General features: G+C 40.7%; 2 protein-coding genes across 6 annotated transcripts; one reads left to right on the top strand and one right to left on the bottom strand.

The window, feature by feature from the left end:
* Nucleotides 1–4217: 4217 nt before the first annotated feature.
* Nucleotides 4218–12920, bottom strand: LOC123401644. Of its 4 annotated transcripts, none has more exons than XR_006611138.1 (5): nucleotides 12376–12920; nucleotides 12065–12285; nucleotides 5595–5621; nucleotides 5194–5349; nucleotides 4218–4929 (listed from the first exon to the last, which is right to left on the bottom strand). XR_006611138.1 is itself a non-coding variant. In XM_045095485.1 (4 exons), exons 1-3 carry the CDS (start codon nucleotides 12753–12755, stop codon nucleotides 5598–5600), a joined length of 615 nt encoding a protein of 204 aa, XP_044951420.1. In that variant the 5' UTR covers nucleotides 12756–12899; the 3' UTR covers nucleotides 4218–4929; nucleotides 5595–5597. The 4 variants fall into 4 exon arrangements, 1 of the variants encoding a protein (XP_044951420.1); XR_006611139.1 differs by having other exon boundaries at nucleotides 5219–5349; nucleotides 12376–12914; XM_045095485.1 differs by lacking the exon at nucleotides 5194–5349 and having other exon boundaries at nucleotides 12065–12275; nucleotides 12376–12899.
* Nucleotides 4278–11502, top strand: LOC123401646 (ABC transporter B family member 11-like). 2 transcript variants are annotated; one of them, XM_045095487.1, is made up of 12 exons: nucleotides 4278–4745; nucleotides 4835–4889; nucleotides 5612–5787; nucleotides 6002–6223; nucleotides 6321–6559; nucleotides 7881–8406; nucleotides 8481–8754; nucleotides 8857–9490; nucleotides 9534–9801; nucleotides 9909–10175; nucleotides 10267–10530; nucleotides 10768–11502. In XM_045095487.1, exons 1-12 carry the CDS (start codon nucleotides 4278–4280, stop codon nucleotides 11410–11412), a joined length of 4038 nt encoding a protein of 1345 aa, XP_044951422.1. In that variant the 3' UTR covers nucleotides 11413–11502. The 2 variants fall into 2 exon arrangements, with proteins under 2 accessions (XP_044951422.1, XP_044951421.1); XM_045095486.1 differs by having other exon boundaries at nucleotides 9573–9801.
* Nucleotides 12921–16496: the final 3576 nt, after the last annotated feature.

Raw genomic sequence — 16496 nt, forward strand, 5'->3', positions numbered from 1 at the left:
TATTTAGATGTGCATAATTGGCGTACGTTCTGTGAATGTGACCTGATGTTTTTTGTCCTCTGAACTCGAGAAAATATTAGAATGTGCGTTCATTTTGTTTGCTCACGTTTGGCCTTGTGCATGTGTTCTCTGTACTTAGATTGTAAACGGCATTCAGATTTACGGGCCTTTTATTAGTCTTGGAGATACACACAAGGAGATTGCTTGATCTAACTACATATGAAGACAAAACATCATGACCATCTTGCTAAACGTACATGTCATATCGAACAGAACTGCATTAGCATTTGTGACGTCTTTTTTAGCGAGTGACATATTTTTTATGAAGCCTGCAACTATTGTATAATAAAACATTATCTATGATTTAGTAGTGGGGAATTCCTTAGCCCGCAGACACATGAGTTGAAACCTATATGGTAATGTCAAGAAATAGACTTTAAACAACCATACTATAGTAAAGGATCTTGTGCTTTTCTTGTGGCATTGTACTCTTTTCCTACTATAGTTCATATTTGTTTCGGTATTGCAACATTTAGAATTGATGGATATAAATGTAGTAATGTTTTGTGTTTTCTTTTCATGTATTAACTTTGTGATGCTACTCGTGTGTTTCAGCTTTTCCATTCATCGCATGATCTTACGACCTGTCTTATCATTTCTTAGTGAGTAGGAAGAAATATTCGAGGAAGTCCGATATCTACAACATGAGAAGATGATGCGTGTAGTGATGAGAGTTATGGTCCATATAGTGATCCACATCATGATCACTGTAGTGATGATGGCGACGAGTCGAATGATCTGCATAGTCATGCAACAAAGTGAAGTTCTGAATTTACGACAATTTAGGTTATGCAAAATGTTCAGACTCTTATCGAGCATTTTGCTTGGCATTATGCTCTATGTAATCTGGATGGAACTCATTAGGCTTTTGATAATTTATGTGTATGCATTTGGTCACATGTGTTGGTAAATATAATACATTATATTTGGTCATGTGTGTTTGTGTATGTATTCGAAATTCCAACAATTTAAATATTGTCATGTGAATTTTACTTTTATGTTATGCAGCACCACTTGGTGAAGGTAATTTGCCAGGGGTTACTAATGGCCGATGATAGGGATTTAGATTGTCGATGACTTTCTAATTTGACGATGTTGACAAATCCATGAAAGGGTGTATCAACCGTTAGTAATCACATTAACCAGCGGTTTGGCTTTCCTCTTGGTTATTAATTATCCCGATGGGTCAAATAAACCATTGGCTATTACGAAAACCGACGGGAAGCAAGCACCATCGGAAATTAAATAACCAATGGTGTACCTTCGGCTATTAGTTTCGTCAAGTAGTGGGAGTCATGTGGTGGCCAAAACATGGTCGACGGCTCATCGTCGGCGTATAACCGTCGGCAATGAAGCTCTCCAACTGTACCGTCGGTTATTGCTGTAATGGCCAACGAAGAATAGCCGACGGGAAATACCCGACGGTGTACCGTCGATTATAACTTTATTCGACGGTGAAGTAAAATAATCGACGGTATTTGCACCCTCGATTATAATGGGATATCTAGTAGTGATCTCATGTGTCTTCCAGAATAATAGATCCAAGTGCTAGGCTTGCCGAAATTCAGAGAAAGATGGCAACGACTGCCTGGTATTTGTGGTATGAAAGGCGGAAGTTGACACGTGACGAAGAAACTTAAAGCACATCTCAAATCAATATGTCAGTGAGAGGGTTAGTAGCAAACTATACTATCTCTTATAGCCCAAAACCCCATGCCCGATCAGATGTTTGGCTGAAGCCAAAGTATGGTTACGTGAAATTAAACGTTGTCGCGGGATATGATAGTGACACACTCGTAGCAACATTTGGAGCAGTTATCCGAGACCATAAGAGGAAATTTATAACGGCTGCTAGTGAAAAGATGGACCTTTGCTTCGACTCGTTTACAGCAGAAGCAGTTGCAGTGAGGTTTGGTTTGAATCTTTGTAATACCGTTGGATGCGGTAAGATTGAAGCGAATTCGGATAGCGTGAAGGTGGTGAATGCATTGAGCCAAGGCTACTCTTCTTCGTTTGCTTCATTCATTATAGATGGATGTTATTTCATGTCATTAGATTTTTATCATGTTACTTATGATCATTGTAAAATAGAACATAATATAGTAGTTGATGAACTTGGAAGGTTAGCTAGGTTTTCTCCACCGAGTGTTTGGATGGATAATGCCCCTGATGAGGTTATCCCGTTACTTGTAAAAGATGTTACTTTACTTATGAATGAATAAAGAAAGAAAAGTTTATAAAAAAAGGTGGAGGAGATGGGAGCAGTGGGCAGGCCCATAGCGACACATGGTGCACATAGAGGACGGCTTACGCGAGAAACTTTTTGCCCGGCTGAATCTAAGCATTTTCCAAAAGTTAATGTGTTGCACCTATTTAGGAATAGAGAATTCTATGAATATATCCACGTCTCATGGCCATATCATCTTTCGCTCTGTCCACACCTTTGTTTTCCTTTCTAGAAACAAGTATGGACTATGCTAACTTCCAGTCGACTGGAGGTTAGCAACAGATCCGCACGATTTCTTCAGTACCTGATCGCTATCATCTCATGCTCGTTTGCACTGATTTTTTTTCCTCTCTTAAAAACCGTAGTGAATCGCTAGTGATTTTTTCTGGTTTTTCGCTGCATAATATGAAAAGAAAATAAAAGTGCTTGAAAGAGGATTCGAACCTAGGTCTATGCAATAGCTATTGAGCCTAATAATCAACTAACTCATCTTTTATTGTTGTCTATTATAAATAAGCAATGTTATTTGAACCTTTCTTATTTCTGTCATATAAAAAAATGGCTTGGTAACTTTGGCATGACCAGCGTGATAAATATAGTTTGAGCAACATGATAACTATATCATGATAAGGCTGGTAACTACAGTACGAGAAGGTTAAAGCATGGGGCGCGCAGTATGGTAATTTAAAATAGAAATTACTGGTGAAATGTTTGAAAAACTTTTTCCCCTTGGATGAAAGAAACCATGGTGTTTAAACGCAAGATATTAGGTCTGTGATGCATAAAATTGTCATGATTTACATAAAAGTCATCGGAGGAGTTATGTTTCAATGTTTTTTCCTCGAAGTCAAAGTTAACTTGGTGGTTGAACGTAAGTTATGAGGTTCTCGGTGTATAAATGACCATGTTATTTACACAGAAGTTGTCGGGGCATGTTTGAGTAACGTTTTTCCCATGGGTAAAAGGTTATCAGTGTGTTGTATGTAAGTTATCGGATGTCTCGTGTGTAAATTACTATGCTATTTGCACTAGGTTATCAGGGGATATTTCTATTACTTTTTGCCCAAGATGAAAAGTTATCAGTTTATTTATAAGGTTAGTTGTACGTAAGTTATCATCTTATTTACACTAAAGTTATCGAGAGTATATTTCAATAACCTTTTCACCTTCGACGGTCAAAATGGTATTTTATCTAAACTTGTCAGGAGTCAAGTAATGGGTGAGTTGGCTAGTGTGTTAAGATCTCAATATTAAAGTCTTAAGTTTAATTCTCAGCTTTGGCATGATTTTTTAGGTTAAAAAACTACAAGTATGGAAACTGCTAGCATCAAGATTTGTTTCCAACATATTTTTCTTCCGGTCAAAAAGTCATCATTGTGTTTGTGTGTTAGTTATCATATTTTTAATGTTTATATCATCATGCTATTAACATAGAAGTCATCACTGATGTGTCTTCAATAACTTATTTTTCTGGTCAAAGTTATCACAATATTTGTACCTAAGTTATCGGGTTTGTGGTGTATAGATTATCATGTTATTTAGATAGAAGCTATCAGGTCTGTGGTGTGTACGAAAAATATCACGGTGTATCCAATCTAGAGAAAAATCACGGTGGTTTATGTCAACGTCTCTAAAAATCTTTCCTCTAAATGCATCATCAAATTAACAACTCGTTCAGATTTTTAGTCCTAAACAGATTCAATGCTTGAGTAATTATTCCAACAATAATGTCTAGATGGATTAGTTAATGTGGTGGTGTTCCTCCTGAAGGTCCGGGTTTAATTTCCTTCCTTGCCCCGTTTCTTCCCTTTCTTTTTCAAGCTTTAGCATTCTCGAACAAGTATTGGTCAACTAAAAAACCAAATATTCTAAACAATATTGCTCAATCCATTTGACCAGCTAGTGACTACCCTGAAGCGACGCAGAAAAGTAGGCTGTGAATCTTGAATTGTCGCAGCTGTACAAATCACCACATGCCAACGATAAATCCATGCGCACAAAAGTATTTTTCCATCGCAAACTTTCCCGGTTCCTTCCCAAGAAGAGTCAAAGCCCTCTGTGTGGGCGGCTGGCGAAATGCCTATATACAATGCCTCCACCCTCAAACCGGGGAACAAGAATCACACACGACACCGCGCGGGCTGGGTTCGTCAAGCACACCAGCAACGCAATCAGTAGCTGCCAGAAAAAAATGGACGCGGCAGCAGAAGCTAGCCGTGGAGAAGGAGCACACCACGGCGGCGAGCAACGAAAAGATGACCTGCCGCCGGAGAAGAAGGTGCCGTTGTTCGGCATGCTCAGGTATGCCGACCGCCTTGACATCCTCCTCATGGTGATTGGCTCACTGGGGGCGGTGGGCAACGGCGCGTCGGGGTCCCTCATATTGGTCTTCTTTGGAGATGCTATCAACTCCTTCGGCGAGAGCACCACCAGCACCGTCCTCCCCGCTGTCACCAAGGTGTGCCACGTCTCCACAGCTTACGGTGATCAGATCACTTAACTTGAAGAGTGTATGATCAGTTAACAGAGTGCTCTTTTGATCTCCAGGTTGTTCTCAACTTCGTATATGTGGGCATTGGGACAGCAGTTGCTTCCTTTCTTCGTAAGTGGAATTCCCATTCTATTCTTGGAATGCATGTTTCCTGTCAGTGAAACTTCAGATGTCAAGCAATAGTACACATGAAAAGACAGTAATACATTCAGTATATAACACTTCAAAGTAAACTTAACCGCAGAGGATTGTATTTCTTTTTCGAAAAAAGGAAGTTTAACCCCCAGCCTCTGTATCATTGCGAACAACTATACTTAATTGCAGAGGATAAGTAACAAGGTAATTTAATATGACGTGGAAACCAGTTTCAGAAGAGTACTCTATAAACTAGTAAATTTTCAATATCAAACTCAACTGCAGTTCGAAGATACAAAACTCACAAGCAGTGAGCAATGAAACGAAACAATGATGTGCAATCATATATCGCCGTGTTTGCATTAGATGTTCAGTTAGCTGTGGGGTGAGCTTTGTTGTTTCCACCTCCTTCTCGGCGTCATCTTCTTGATACAATCTTTTCAAGAAAAAAAAATCTTCTTAATACAAAATGGCACACACTTTGGTGAGCGATCAAGGGAAAACAACAGTGTCGAACTGGGAGACACAAATTTGTTCTTCATAGGGTGAGGAATGCAATCATCAATTCATCATCAACTATCATGTAGTCTTTCCATGAGAAGTACCAATTGCATTCCAAATAATTGAATATGTTTAGTTAAATTCATGCTGGTGGCAGAGATGTTAGTACAAAAGGCTCACCTTTCATTTTCTTCCAGAGATGTCATGCTGGACAATGTCAGGAGAAAGGCAGTCAGCCCGCATCCGTTCTTTGTACTTGAAATCAGTTCTGAGGCAAGATATTGCATTCTTCGACACAGAAATGACAACTGGCGAAGCAATTTCTAGAATGTCTAGCGATACGGTCATAATTCAAGATGCTCTTGGCGAGAAGGTAATACCTCCTCTGTCGTACTAAATAAAGAAACATAATATTTTTCATCGCATTGCAAGTGTGCGCAGATCTGCAGGCGCAAGTCAATGGTAAAGTTGTATTTTTATTGCTACTACATTGTGTTACTCACCTAAGTGTATTTAATACTTCATACACATTCTATGCAGCCTACCTAGTACTGTGAGTGCTGACATTCCTGCATTCTGATTTACAGGCAGGGAAGCTTGTACAAGCCGTATCTGCTTTCTTTGGGGGTTTTATCGTAGCATTCACAAAAGGCTGGCTCCTCACTCTTGTCATGCTAACATCACTACCATTAGTTGCTATCGCTGGTGCAGTGTCTGCACAGCTGCTAACCCGGGTTTCTAGCAAGCGACTAACATCATATAGTGATGCTGCAGACACAGTTGAACAGACAATTGGATCTATACGAACAGTGAGTTCAAAGTATATCAGTCATTCAAAAGTATATCAATTAATTCAGTAAATACAAATTATGGCAAACATTAATATAGCAACTCTCACGTAAACAGGTTGTGTCCTTCAATGGCGAGAAGAAAGCTATAGAAATGTATAATAAATTCATAAAAAATGCATACAAGACTGCTGTTGAGGAAGGCCTTGTCAATGGCTTTGGCATGGGCTCTGTCTTATGCATCCTATTTAGCAGCTATGGTCTAGGCTTCTGGTATGGTGGAAAGCTAATCATTGACAAAGGATACACTGGAGGGAAAATCATCACTGTTTTGTTTGCCGTATTGACTGGCGCAAGGTGAGTTTCTGAAATCTTAACATTGCAAATACCCTGAAATCTTAATATTTACCGCATATATAACCCTCAATTTATTGAAAGACTACTTGAATGAATGGAAATATAAAACATTACATAGTAAAATTTAAAATTCTAAATAACCTTTTTCTTACACATGACTTGCGAATACATATGTTTCTGTAAATTCAAGAAGGAACTACTTTCCATGGAAGTTTGATGTTCCTTTCAAGGTGTGTTCAGAGATTACCTTTAGATAGTTAACATTTGTTTACTTATCTTTAGTACTAAATTAGTACAAATTTTGTACTAGATCAGCGACACTTATTTTGGGACAGAAGTAGTAGTAAATAATGTCAATTGGTATGAGCTCAAAGCTAATAATTTTGTTATAAATACAAATAGCCCACGAGATTCAAGGTGCCTCCATCTCTTCGAAGTAAAAGAAATCAAACAATAATTCTACAAAATATCTACTATAAATTCAAAAGAAAAATAGAATGAGCTACATTTCTACTTTGGGGATCAGATTGTATATAAAAAACTATCTTTCTGAAAAAATCAACCCAATCGACCACACAAGCACAATTTCGAACCAGGTGTAAATTGCAATTGTTGCACCCTCAGAGCAGGGTCCCATGAATCCTGAGAAAGTGGTAACGGCAATCGCTAAATATTGTCGAAGCTACTTGAAATTGGAACCATAATGTTTTAAGTATTCAATTAACATTACTCCAATGTTGGTGAGAACTAAAACATTCTGTCAAACAATAAATATGACAAGCTTATATATTGAATATAGCACTATCAGTAGATGGATTACTAGTGAGATAAATACACTCACAGTCAGTCAATTTGAGGTCAAAGCACAATACAATCACTGAACTTTGGAATACGTTCGTTACGGTCACCGAATACGCAAAAAGGTGATTATATGGTCACTGACTCACCGTAGAGCTCCGTATTCTGCAGTATAATCACGTCTTTGCGTATTCAGTGACCGTAACGAGCGTATTCCAAAGTTCAGTGACTGTATTATGCTTTGACCTCAAATTGAGTGACTGTGAGTGTATTTATCTCATTACTAGTTGATTTACATTTTCAGTAGATGGATATAATTCATCGAATAACCAGCTTGCCAGCCCTCTGCAGTACACTAATTATTCTATTTACATTGCTCTATCTTCTTATGTTACCTCAGTTAGCATATCTACATGAAGTACTAGTAGTTAATAAACTGCACTACATGCCAAGAAATAGAAAAGGTGACCATTAAATTTGTTATGTTAATGTTCTAAACCTGGCAGTTCAATTTTTGCAACAGTTCGTTAGGTAGTGCAACACCATCAATTTCTGCAATTGCGGAAGGTCAATCTGCAGCATACAGACTGTTCGAAACAATTGAGAGGAAACCCGAAATAGACTCTGATGATACGGGTGGCATGGTCTTGGAAAATATCAAGGGTAATGTTGAGCTAAAGGACGTGTACTTTCGCTACCCCGCAAGACCCGGGCAGTTAGTATTAGATGGATTATCATTACAAGTAGCCAGTGGGACAACAATGGCCATAGTTGGAGAGAGTGGAAGTGGCAAGTCAACTGTTATCAGCCTAGTTGAAAGATTCTACGATCCACAGGCTGGCGAAGTTTTGATAGATGGAGTCAACATCAAGAATCTGAGTCTTGATTGGATAAGAGGGAAGATCGGTCTTGTTAGCCAAGAACCATTGTTGTTTATGACCTCCATTAAAGATAACATAATATATGGTAAAGAAGATGCAACACTTGAAGAGATCAAGAGATCAGCCGAGCTTGCAAATGCAGCAAACTTCATCGACAAGTTACCAAATGTATGTAAATAAAGACTGAATGCTTCAAATCACTACTTGAAATTTAAGCTAACAACATTTAAATTTCATACCAGGGCTACAATACATTGGTTGGCCAACGTGGCACTCTACTTTCTGGAGGACAAAAACAAAGAATTGCAATTGCGAGAGCCATTCTTAAAGATCCAAAAATCCTTTTGCTAGATGAAGCAACAAGTGCATTGGATGTGGAATCTGAGAGGATAGTTCAGGAGGCAATCAATAGGATATTGGTAGAAAGAACCACACTTGTCGTTGCTCATCGTTTGAGCACTGTAAGGAATGTTGACTGCATCACAGTGGTTAAGCAAGGGAAAATAGTCGAACAAGGTTAGAATCTCTTGAATATGCATTAATTTTCCCATTCTAGGATATGTTTATTGTCAGCCTATGATGATTCATTCACCCCGCAAAAATATCCTGTACGTGCAGGTCCTCATCATGCATTGGTAAAGGATCCTAATGGAGCTTACTCCCAGCTTATTAGGCTGCAAGAAACTCGTGGTGATGAGAAAAGTAAAATACAGGATTCGGGAGTGCCCAATTCCTTATCAAAAAGCACTAGTTTGTCAGTTAGACGGTCAATGACTAATGTTTCTTCTGGCAATAGTAACAGAAACTCCTTCAAGAATCCCTCAGGACTATCACTTGAGTTGCATGAGGATGCAATCACAGGTGAACAGCACGAAGAGGGCCTTCCCGATGGGAAGACCCTTCAGAAAGCAGCAGTTGGGCGTCTTTTTTATCTTAACAAACCGGAGTTACCATTTCTTCTGCTCGGCACTATAGCAGCATCGGTGCATGGAGTCATGTTGCCATTGTATGGCCTACTAATGTCTGGCGGTCTAAAATCATTCTACCAGCCACCAGATAAGCTGCGAAAAGATTCTAGCTTTTGGGCATTGATATTTGTAGTTCTGGGGTTTGCATCTTTCATTGCAATCACAGCAGAATATCTTTTGTTTGCAATTGCTGGTGGCAAGCTTATAGAGCGTGTTCGTAATCTGTCATTTCAAAATATTGTGCATCAGGAAGTTGCTTGGTTTGATAATCCCTCAAATTCCAGGTATCATATTCAAATGATCTCAGTTATTTTATATTGTGCATAGATCTACACAGATACTAAGATTCTGCTTTATCACTTACAGCGGTGCACTTGGTACACGACTCTCAGTTGATGCATTAAATGTTCGGCGCTTAGTAGGAGATAACCTGGGCCTTATAGTGCAGTCTACAGCTTCACTAACAGCTGGCTTTGTCATAGCTTTTACAGCGGACTGGAGGCTTGCACTGATTATCACTTGTGTCATTCCTTTATTGGGTGCACAGGGTTATGCTCAAGCAAAGTTCTTGAAGGGGTTTGGTGAAGAATCTAAGGTGAGACATAACAACTATAAAATTTACTTCATGTTTGTTTCAGGGTGACAATCCTAATGCCATAGAATCAATCATCACAATAATGTGATCATACTATTATTGTGCAGGAGATGTATGAAGATGCAAGTCAAGTTGCAACTGACGCTGTTGGTAGTATCAGAACTATAGCATCTTTCTGTGCAGAGAAAAGAGTGGTTACAACATATAATAAGAAATGTGAAGCTTTAAGGAAACAGGGGATTCGAAGCGGAATCATTGGAGGGCTTGGTTTTGGTTTCTCATTCTTGGTGTTGTATTCTACATTTGCTCTATGTTTCTATGTTGGTGCACAGTTTGTACGTCAGGGAAAAGCTACTTTTGCAGATGTTTTCAAAGTAAGAATTGCTAAATCATTTGAAGTAAAAATATTTGTACATGGGAATTAACTTTTGATAATCATCCAAAAATTCATTGGATCTTTTTCAGATATTCTTTGCCTTAGTTTTTGCAACTATTGGGGTTTCGCAAGTAAGTGCATTGGCATCTAATGCGACAAAAGCAAAGGATTCAGCCATTTCTATTTTCAGTATTCTAGATCGGAAGTCAAAAATCAATACAAGTAGCAATGAGGGCATGATACTGGAAAATGTCACTGGCGACATTGATTTTAGTAATGTCAGTTTCAAGTACCCATCACGCCCTGATGTCCATATATTCAGTGACTTTACATTGCACATTCCTTCCAGAAAGGTATGGTTTTTAATCTTTTGTAATCTTTTCATTATTGTCGCATCAATTGTTTTGATTCGGATAACTAACTTTAGGTGCCACCTCTTGGCATAAAACCAAGAATACTACTTAAAATAGGTGTGCATGATCTAGTTACAGTGTTATCGTATATAAGAAGCTTTCAGCTGATTTATTTCACATATGATGATTGACAACCACAAAAACTGCTATGTTGAAACCTTTTCCTCCCTTTTTCAGACTGTAGCACTAGTTGGAGAGAGTGGTAGTGGCAAGTCCACAATAATTTCTTTACTGGAGCGTTTCTATGATCCTGATTCTGGTAGTATCTCAGTAGATGGCGTCGAGATTAAGAGCTTGAGAATTAGCTGGTTAAGGGATCAGATGGGGCTGGTAGGTCAGGAGCCAGTGCTTTTCAACGACACAATCCGTGCAAACATAACATATGGGAAACACGGGGAGGTGACAGAGGAAGAGGTTACGGGTGTGGCCAAGGCAGCAAATGCTCATGAGTTTATATCAAGCTTGCCACAGGGATACGACACTCTGGTTGGCGAGAAAGGAGTGCAACTATCTGGTGGACAGAAGCAGCGGGTAGCCATCGCAAGGGCCATTATAAAGGACCCGAAGATACTACTGCTTGACGAGGCGACCAGTGCTCTGGACGCGGAGTCGGAGCGCATAGTTCAGGATGCGTTGGATCGAATCATGGTGAGCAGGACCACCATAGTGGTGGCGCACCGCCTCTCCACAATCAAAGGTGCTGATGCGATTGCGGTCCTCAAGGAAGGCAAAATTGCAGAAAAGGGAAATCATGAGGCCCTGATGCGGATCAATGATGGAGTCTATGCTTCGCTAGTAGAACTTCGCTCAAATTCTAAGTAGAGCTGTGTATATTTGACATTCATTATTTTCCTTTTGATCCTTACTCCCTCCGTTCCTAAATATAAGACCTTTTAGATATTGCACTATTACATACGGATGTACATAGACATATTTTAGAATGTAGATTCACTCATTTTGCTCCGTATGTAGTCTCCTAGTGTAATCTCTAAAATGTCTTATATTTTGAAACGGAGGGAGTACTATACATCCGGGAGTACATCTGTTTGTTCCTAGTACAGTTATTTTGCCAGGCGATACAGTGTTTCGTGATTTGAGAAGTGAATGCAAGAAGTTACCCGTATGCAAGCCGAATCAATAAATAATTGCTTTTAAATACTAACTAAAAACTGCAACAGTATTGGTAGTCTGATAGAAGAAACGCCTAGATAAGAGACAGGATTTCGAGCTCTGTCCCTTGAAAAAAATCTAGATCTGAGCCTCTACTTCACAAAAACTGTAGGTTCCACGCAAAGTGCTCGCACGCAGCAGTAGGGATAGTCGTCTTACGGCATACTAAATGACTACGAACACACACGGTTTCTTTGAAAGGGCGACATCATCGGCTAAACTGATAAACGCGCCTACCTCTGGGATGCGTGCGTTCTGAAACAGGAAAACCCAGAATCCATGCAAATTTTAGAGCATCACATACCTCTGGGCCGGCCAGCGACCTCGCTGCTGCCGTCGGCCGCGCCGCCATCTTCACCGGCGAGTTCCTTCTTGAGCTGATGCAAGGATGATGCATGTTCGGTGAACTGTAGGGTATATGTGCATGAGAGATGATGTATAGGACAGATGTTTGGTCGGCTGCATTAGAAATTGGGAGAATGAACACCAGTCGGCATTCGTTTGTCAGGCTACCCCTGCAATTAACTGAACATTCGTCAGTCATCATCATTCAGAGCAAAAACAAGATGAAGATTGGGAGATTAGGAATACCAAATACTAGGATTTGGAACAAACCTGTAACAAAAACGAAGCACACAATCCATCCATGAGCAAATCACAAGACCTCGCAAGAAAACAAAAATACATGAACGTGGGAGACATTGGGCGCCTCTGTTGCTTTTTTGATAGGACATCCGACGGGCGACCTGGCGCCTCCCAGGCATCCGGCTCCCCATCCACCCCGCTCCAATGGATGGGGTGGTCGATTTGGAAGAGCCAAGGGAGTTGGGAAGGCGACGTTGGCGGTGGGCCTCCGGTTGCCACTCACCCCGCTCCGGTCGATGGGGTGTGGATCTGGCAGAGGAACGGCCGTTGGGAATGCATCGTTGGCAGCGGAGTTTGACGGCGGATGGTGGAGCGATGGTCAGGGAGGGCGTGTACAGGGACTCGACCATCTCCGTCGCGGATTTGGGGACGGCGACGAGCGGCGAGGTGAGAGCTCGAGTGGGGAACGCAAAAGAAAAGAGAGGCGAGAGGCAACAGCAATCCTATACGTACATAACTTTACGTAAGTTTTATAAAAAAATGGATTTTGATTAAAGATTAAGGAAAATGAGGCGTTCGAGCTACCAAACTCTTTCCGACGCATACATTCCACTTTCCACCAGCATCTCCGGCATATCAATTTGAAAGGGAAGCAAGCAGAAAGAAAAACACAAAAGTCTTCAACAGAAGTGTGAATTGGATAAAAAGAAAGAAGCAAACCAGAGGAGTCGCAGGTAGGATTTGTTTGGGTCATTGGCCCTTCCCCGTCCTAATGGACCCCCCTTGAAAATCGGAGGTGAGTGATTAGTTAAAAAGAAAAAATCCTAGTCAACGTGTAATTTTATGTAACTCTTTGTATGTCTAGTATTTTTGAACAAGAGGTGAGGGGACGCTCTGGGCTCTGGCTCTACACTTATAGACAGCTTTTACGGAGTAACGTTACGGACATGGACGTCGGCTCATGCAGTTGGCTATCGTAAATAGGATGGGTAGTACTACGCGTCGGCGAGCCGGCGCGAACGCTTGCGCCGGTCGCGACCGTCAGATCTATGGGGCGTACCGTTAGATCTATCCATGCAACATTTTTTTCACGATGTAGCAAATTTTAGGGCGATGCAGTAATTTTCCTCAACGGTTGCAACAAAAAAATAATTGTAACAAAAATAATATCTACGTGATCATAGCAAAAAACAAAGTTGATGCATGGTAGCAAAAGTCAAGCGTCGGTTGTAGCAAATATCTAAGTGAACGTGTATGCAACTTTTTAGTGAACGGGCGCAGTAAAAAATGATGCTGGTTGTAGCAAAAATTAACACGGTTGTAGCAAACGTCACAAGCCGGTTGTATAAAAAATCCAACGAACTCGAGTTGCAACCAAGCGTGGATGTAGCTTTTTGAATGAACAAAATGTGGCAAAATGACAAACGTTTGCATCAAATTTATACATGGTTGCAGCAAATCTAAGCGAAAAATGTTGCAAACGCCAGGCGCGCGAGCGCGAGCGACCGGCCGAACAATTCGACCGGCGCTCCGGCTGCAAGCATTTACCTAAATAGAACCTTCAAAAAACGTGAATTCCATTTTCACAGCATTGCGCCACATCAGTCCGTAGCCTTCGTGTGTAGGAATTCATCCGTAGACGTAGCACTATTGCTGTGACCCCCATGACCGTAAGAGAATCGCTACACTTGCTGGGAGTTCGTACCTGCGAAATCACGAGTTAGGGGTACACCTCGCAACGATTACGTGGGGTGTATTTCGCGCGCGACAAGTGTCGCGTTGTGGGCGTGCTCGAGACCATTCAACGGCGCTCTGCGTGTGACAAGTGTCGCGCAGAGAAGAGTCTCGTTATTTCTGGTTTCCGGTTTCTATTTTCTGGTTTTCCCTTTTAGCAATTAAGTCCCTGAAAATTTTATGTTTTCTAGTAATGCTTCGATCTATTTGTTCAAATTTGTTTCGTCCCGTCTCGCTGTCGTTGTCGTGCTGTCCGGTGCCGTCGTCCGTCCCGCTGTGGTCGTCCTGCCGTCGTCCGTCCTGGTGTCGTCGTCCTTCCGTCGTCGCCTCGCTGTGTTTGTCCCCGGGAAATCGCCCCGCTGTTTCCCGTTTCAAGTTTTCGTTTTCCCCATTATATTTCCGGGAAATTGAGATTTCAAGCGAAATTACGGGTGGGGGCTTTCAACACGATCAAATGTCAACTTTCAACTCGGTTGTGGAATCAGTTCTTATTGGTCACCGTTCCTTCGCAGGTAATGGCTTGCCCCTTTTGCCGAGCTTCAGGTGGCCCTTGTTCTTTCTTTAATTCTTGTGCTTATGTGTTCACTGTAGTGCTGGATCGTCGTTGTTCAAGGCATGTTGTAAGAACCTATTTCTTGTTTATCTGATTATGGCATATGGTTGATGTTTTTTTGGTTGGACTATATTCCAATGCCTTTGTTTATATGATTATGATGTTTGCTTACATTCTTTTTGTAGTATGTTCCATGAAGTGTTAGATCACATCTTGGTCGGTGCATTGAGGAGTCCAAATCTTTAGCTATTCGGAGGGGTGACAAAGATATTGCTCTTGCTCTTCACAGCAGTGAGGATTACTTATATGGTGTTCTGTTTACACATGGTCGTATGAGCAGCAAATTCCATGGTCCTTCCTGGGAGGAACTTGTGACTGATTATGGTCTTCGTCATCGTGACATGATGACTGTTAGGCTTGAGCACTATGGAACAATGATTGGTATTGATTTTCATCGGGATGGTGTTATGTTGTTCCCTTTACCTTGTGTTGGTAATGTTGTTCTGTTGAATTTTTGAAATTATTTTGTTGAAGCTCTTGGGGATCTGAGTGAATCTGAAAGGGAACTTGTTGACAATTTGTTTTTATAGTCGTGATGTCAGTCTGAACCTATTATCTTCATGAAGTGTTTGATCGAACCTGAGCCACCTTGGCTCATCTGAAGACTCAAGAGGAACTTGAGGAATTGGAGTTTACTCAAGACTTCGACTGGTCGTGGCCTCCCAAGAACAAATTCAAGTCAATTCCAGTTCCTAGCCTTGAGGACAATTTTTTTTCTTCATTCCGCATTGCTGAGTCGGATGAAGAACCAGAAGACACTACGAGTGGTCGAAGGAAGAAGCCTGTCTCCAAAAATCCTCACGCCTCTTCATCAGCCAAGAAGTGAATTTCTTCAAAGGGTGTTAGTCCTCAGTTTTGTCCCTTTTTGTCACTTGATGACAGGGGGGGATCTGAGAGTTAGTCTTCAAGCGAGATCTATTTTGGGGCTTATAAACATTATTAAGTTACAAACTCTTGGTTCTTCTAAAGTGTTTTATGTAGTGAGTTGTAACTTAAGCCCGATGGTGCTCTGACTCTTTTGAACGTTTTTCTCCGCATGCTTATTCCTCAAAGTATATTAATGCAGGCATGCTGAAATTCGTCAGACACCATTTCTCATCATGCATTCTCAAATTCCTCATTTTATATGTCAAATGTATGCATGATTTACAAGATGCATGGGGGAGATCTCCATGATATAAATCATCAATGTGCATCTGCTATGAAAAGCAAATTCCTAAAAATATGCACATCTTCAGGGGGAGTCTCTCAGTATCTTGATTTCAAATTCCTCAAACTCGGTATTTACACTTCATATTTTTATCCCCGTTGAAAACTTAACCTAATTGTCATCAACCACCAAAAAGGGGGAGATTTTAAGTGCATCTAGTGCCCTTAGTGATTTTGGTGGTTTGAAGACTTATAGGTTAAGTAACTAATGTGCTTATAAGTGTACACATGCTCTATACGTCGCTGAGGAGTTTGAGTTATACGATGAATATCGACCCCTAAAAATGCATGTCTTCGGCTGAAGAAATTGGTCTAAGCTTGAAGACTTTGATCGCGAAGAAATTGCGATGAAATTATATTCCTCATGAAGATATTGAAGATGAGGAATTCGGTGTGTCCTGAAGAAAAACTGCGTGGAGACTTCAAAGTGTGAAGACTTACTCTTTCTGTTTCGTTTTCTTTACTATTGAGTCTTAGGAACACCGTACTGTTAAAGGGGATCGAGGTAATACTACGGAAGGAATTTCCTCATGATGCTCAACCCAAGCCTAATCCTACAAAATCCTCAAGTGAGGAATATGAGAGACATGAGGAC

Source organism: Hordeum vulgare, chromosome 6H (genome assembly GCF_904849725.1).
Source record: "Hordeum vulgare subsp. vulgare chromosome 6H, MorexV3_pseudomolecules_assembly, whole genome shotgun sequence".
In the NCBI taxonomy this organism is placed as follows: Eukaryota; Viridiplantae; Streptophyta; class Magnoliopsida; order Poales; family Poaceae; genus Hordeum; species Hordeum vulgare.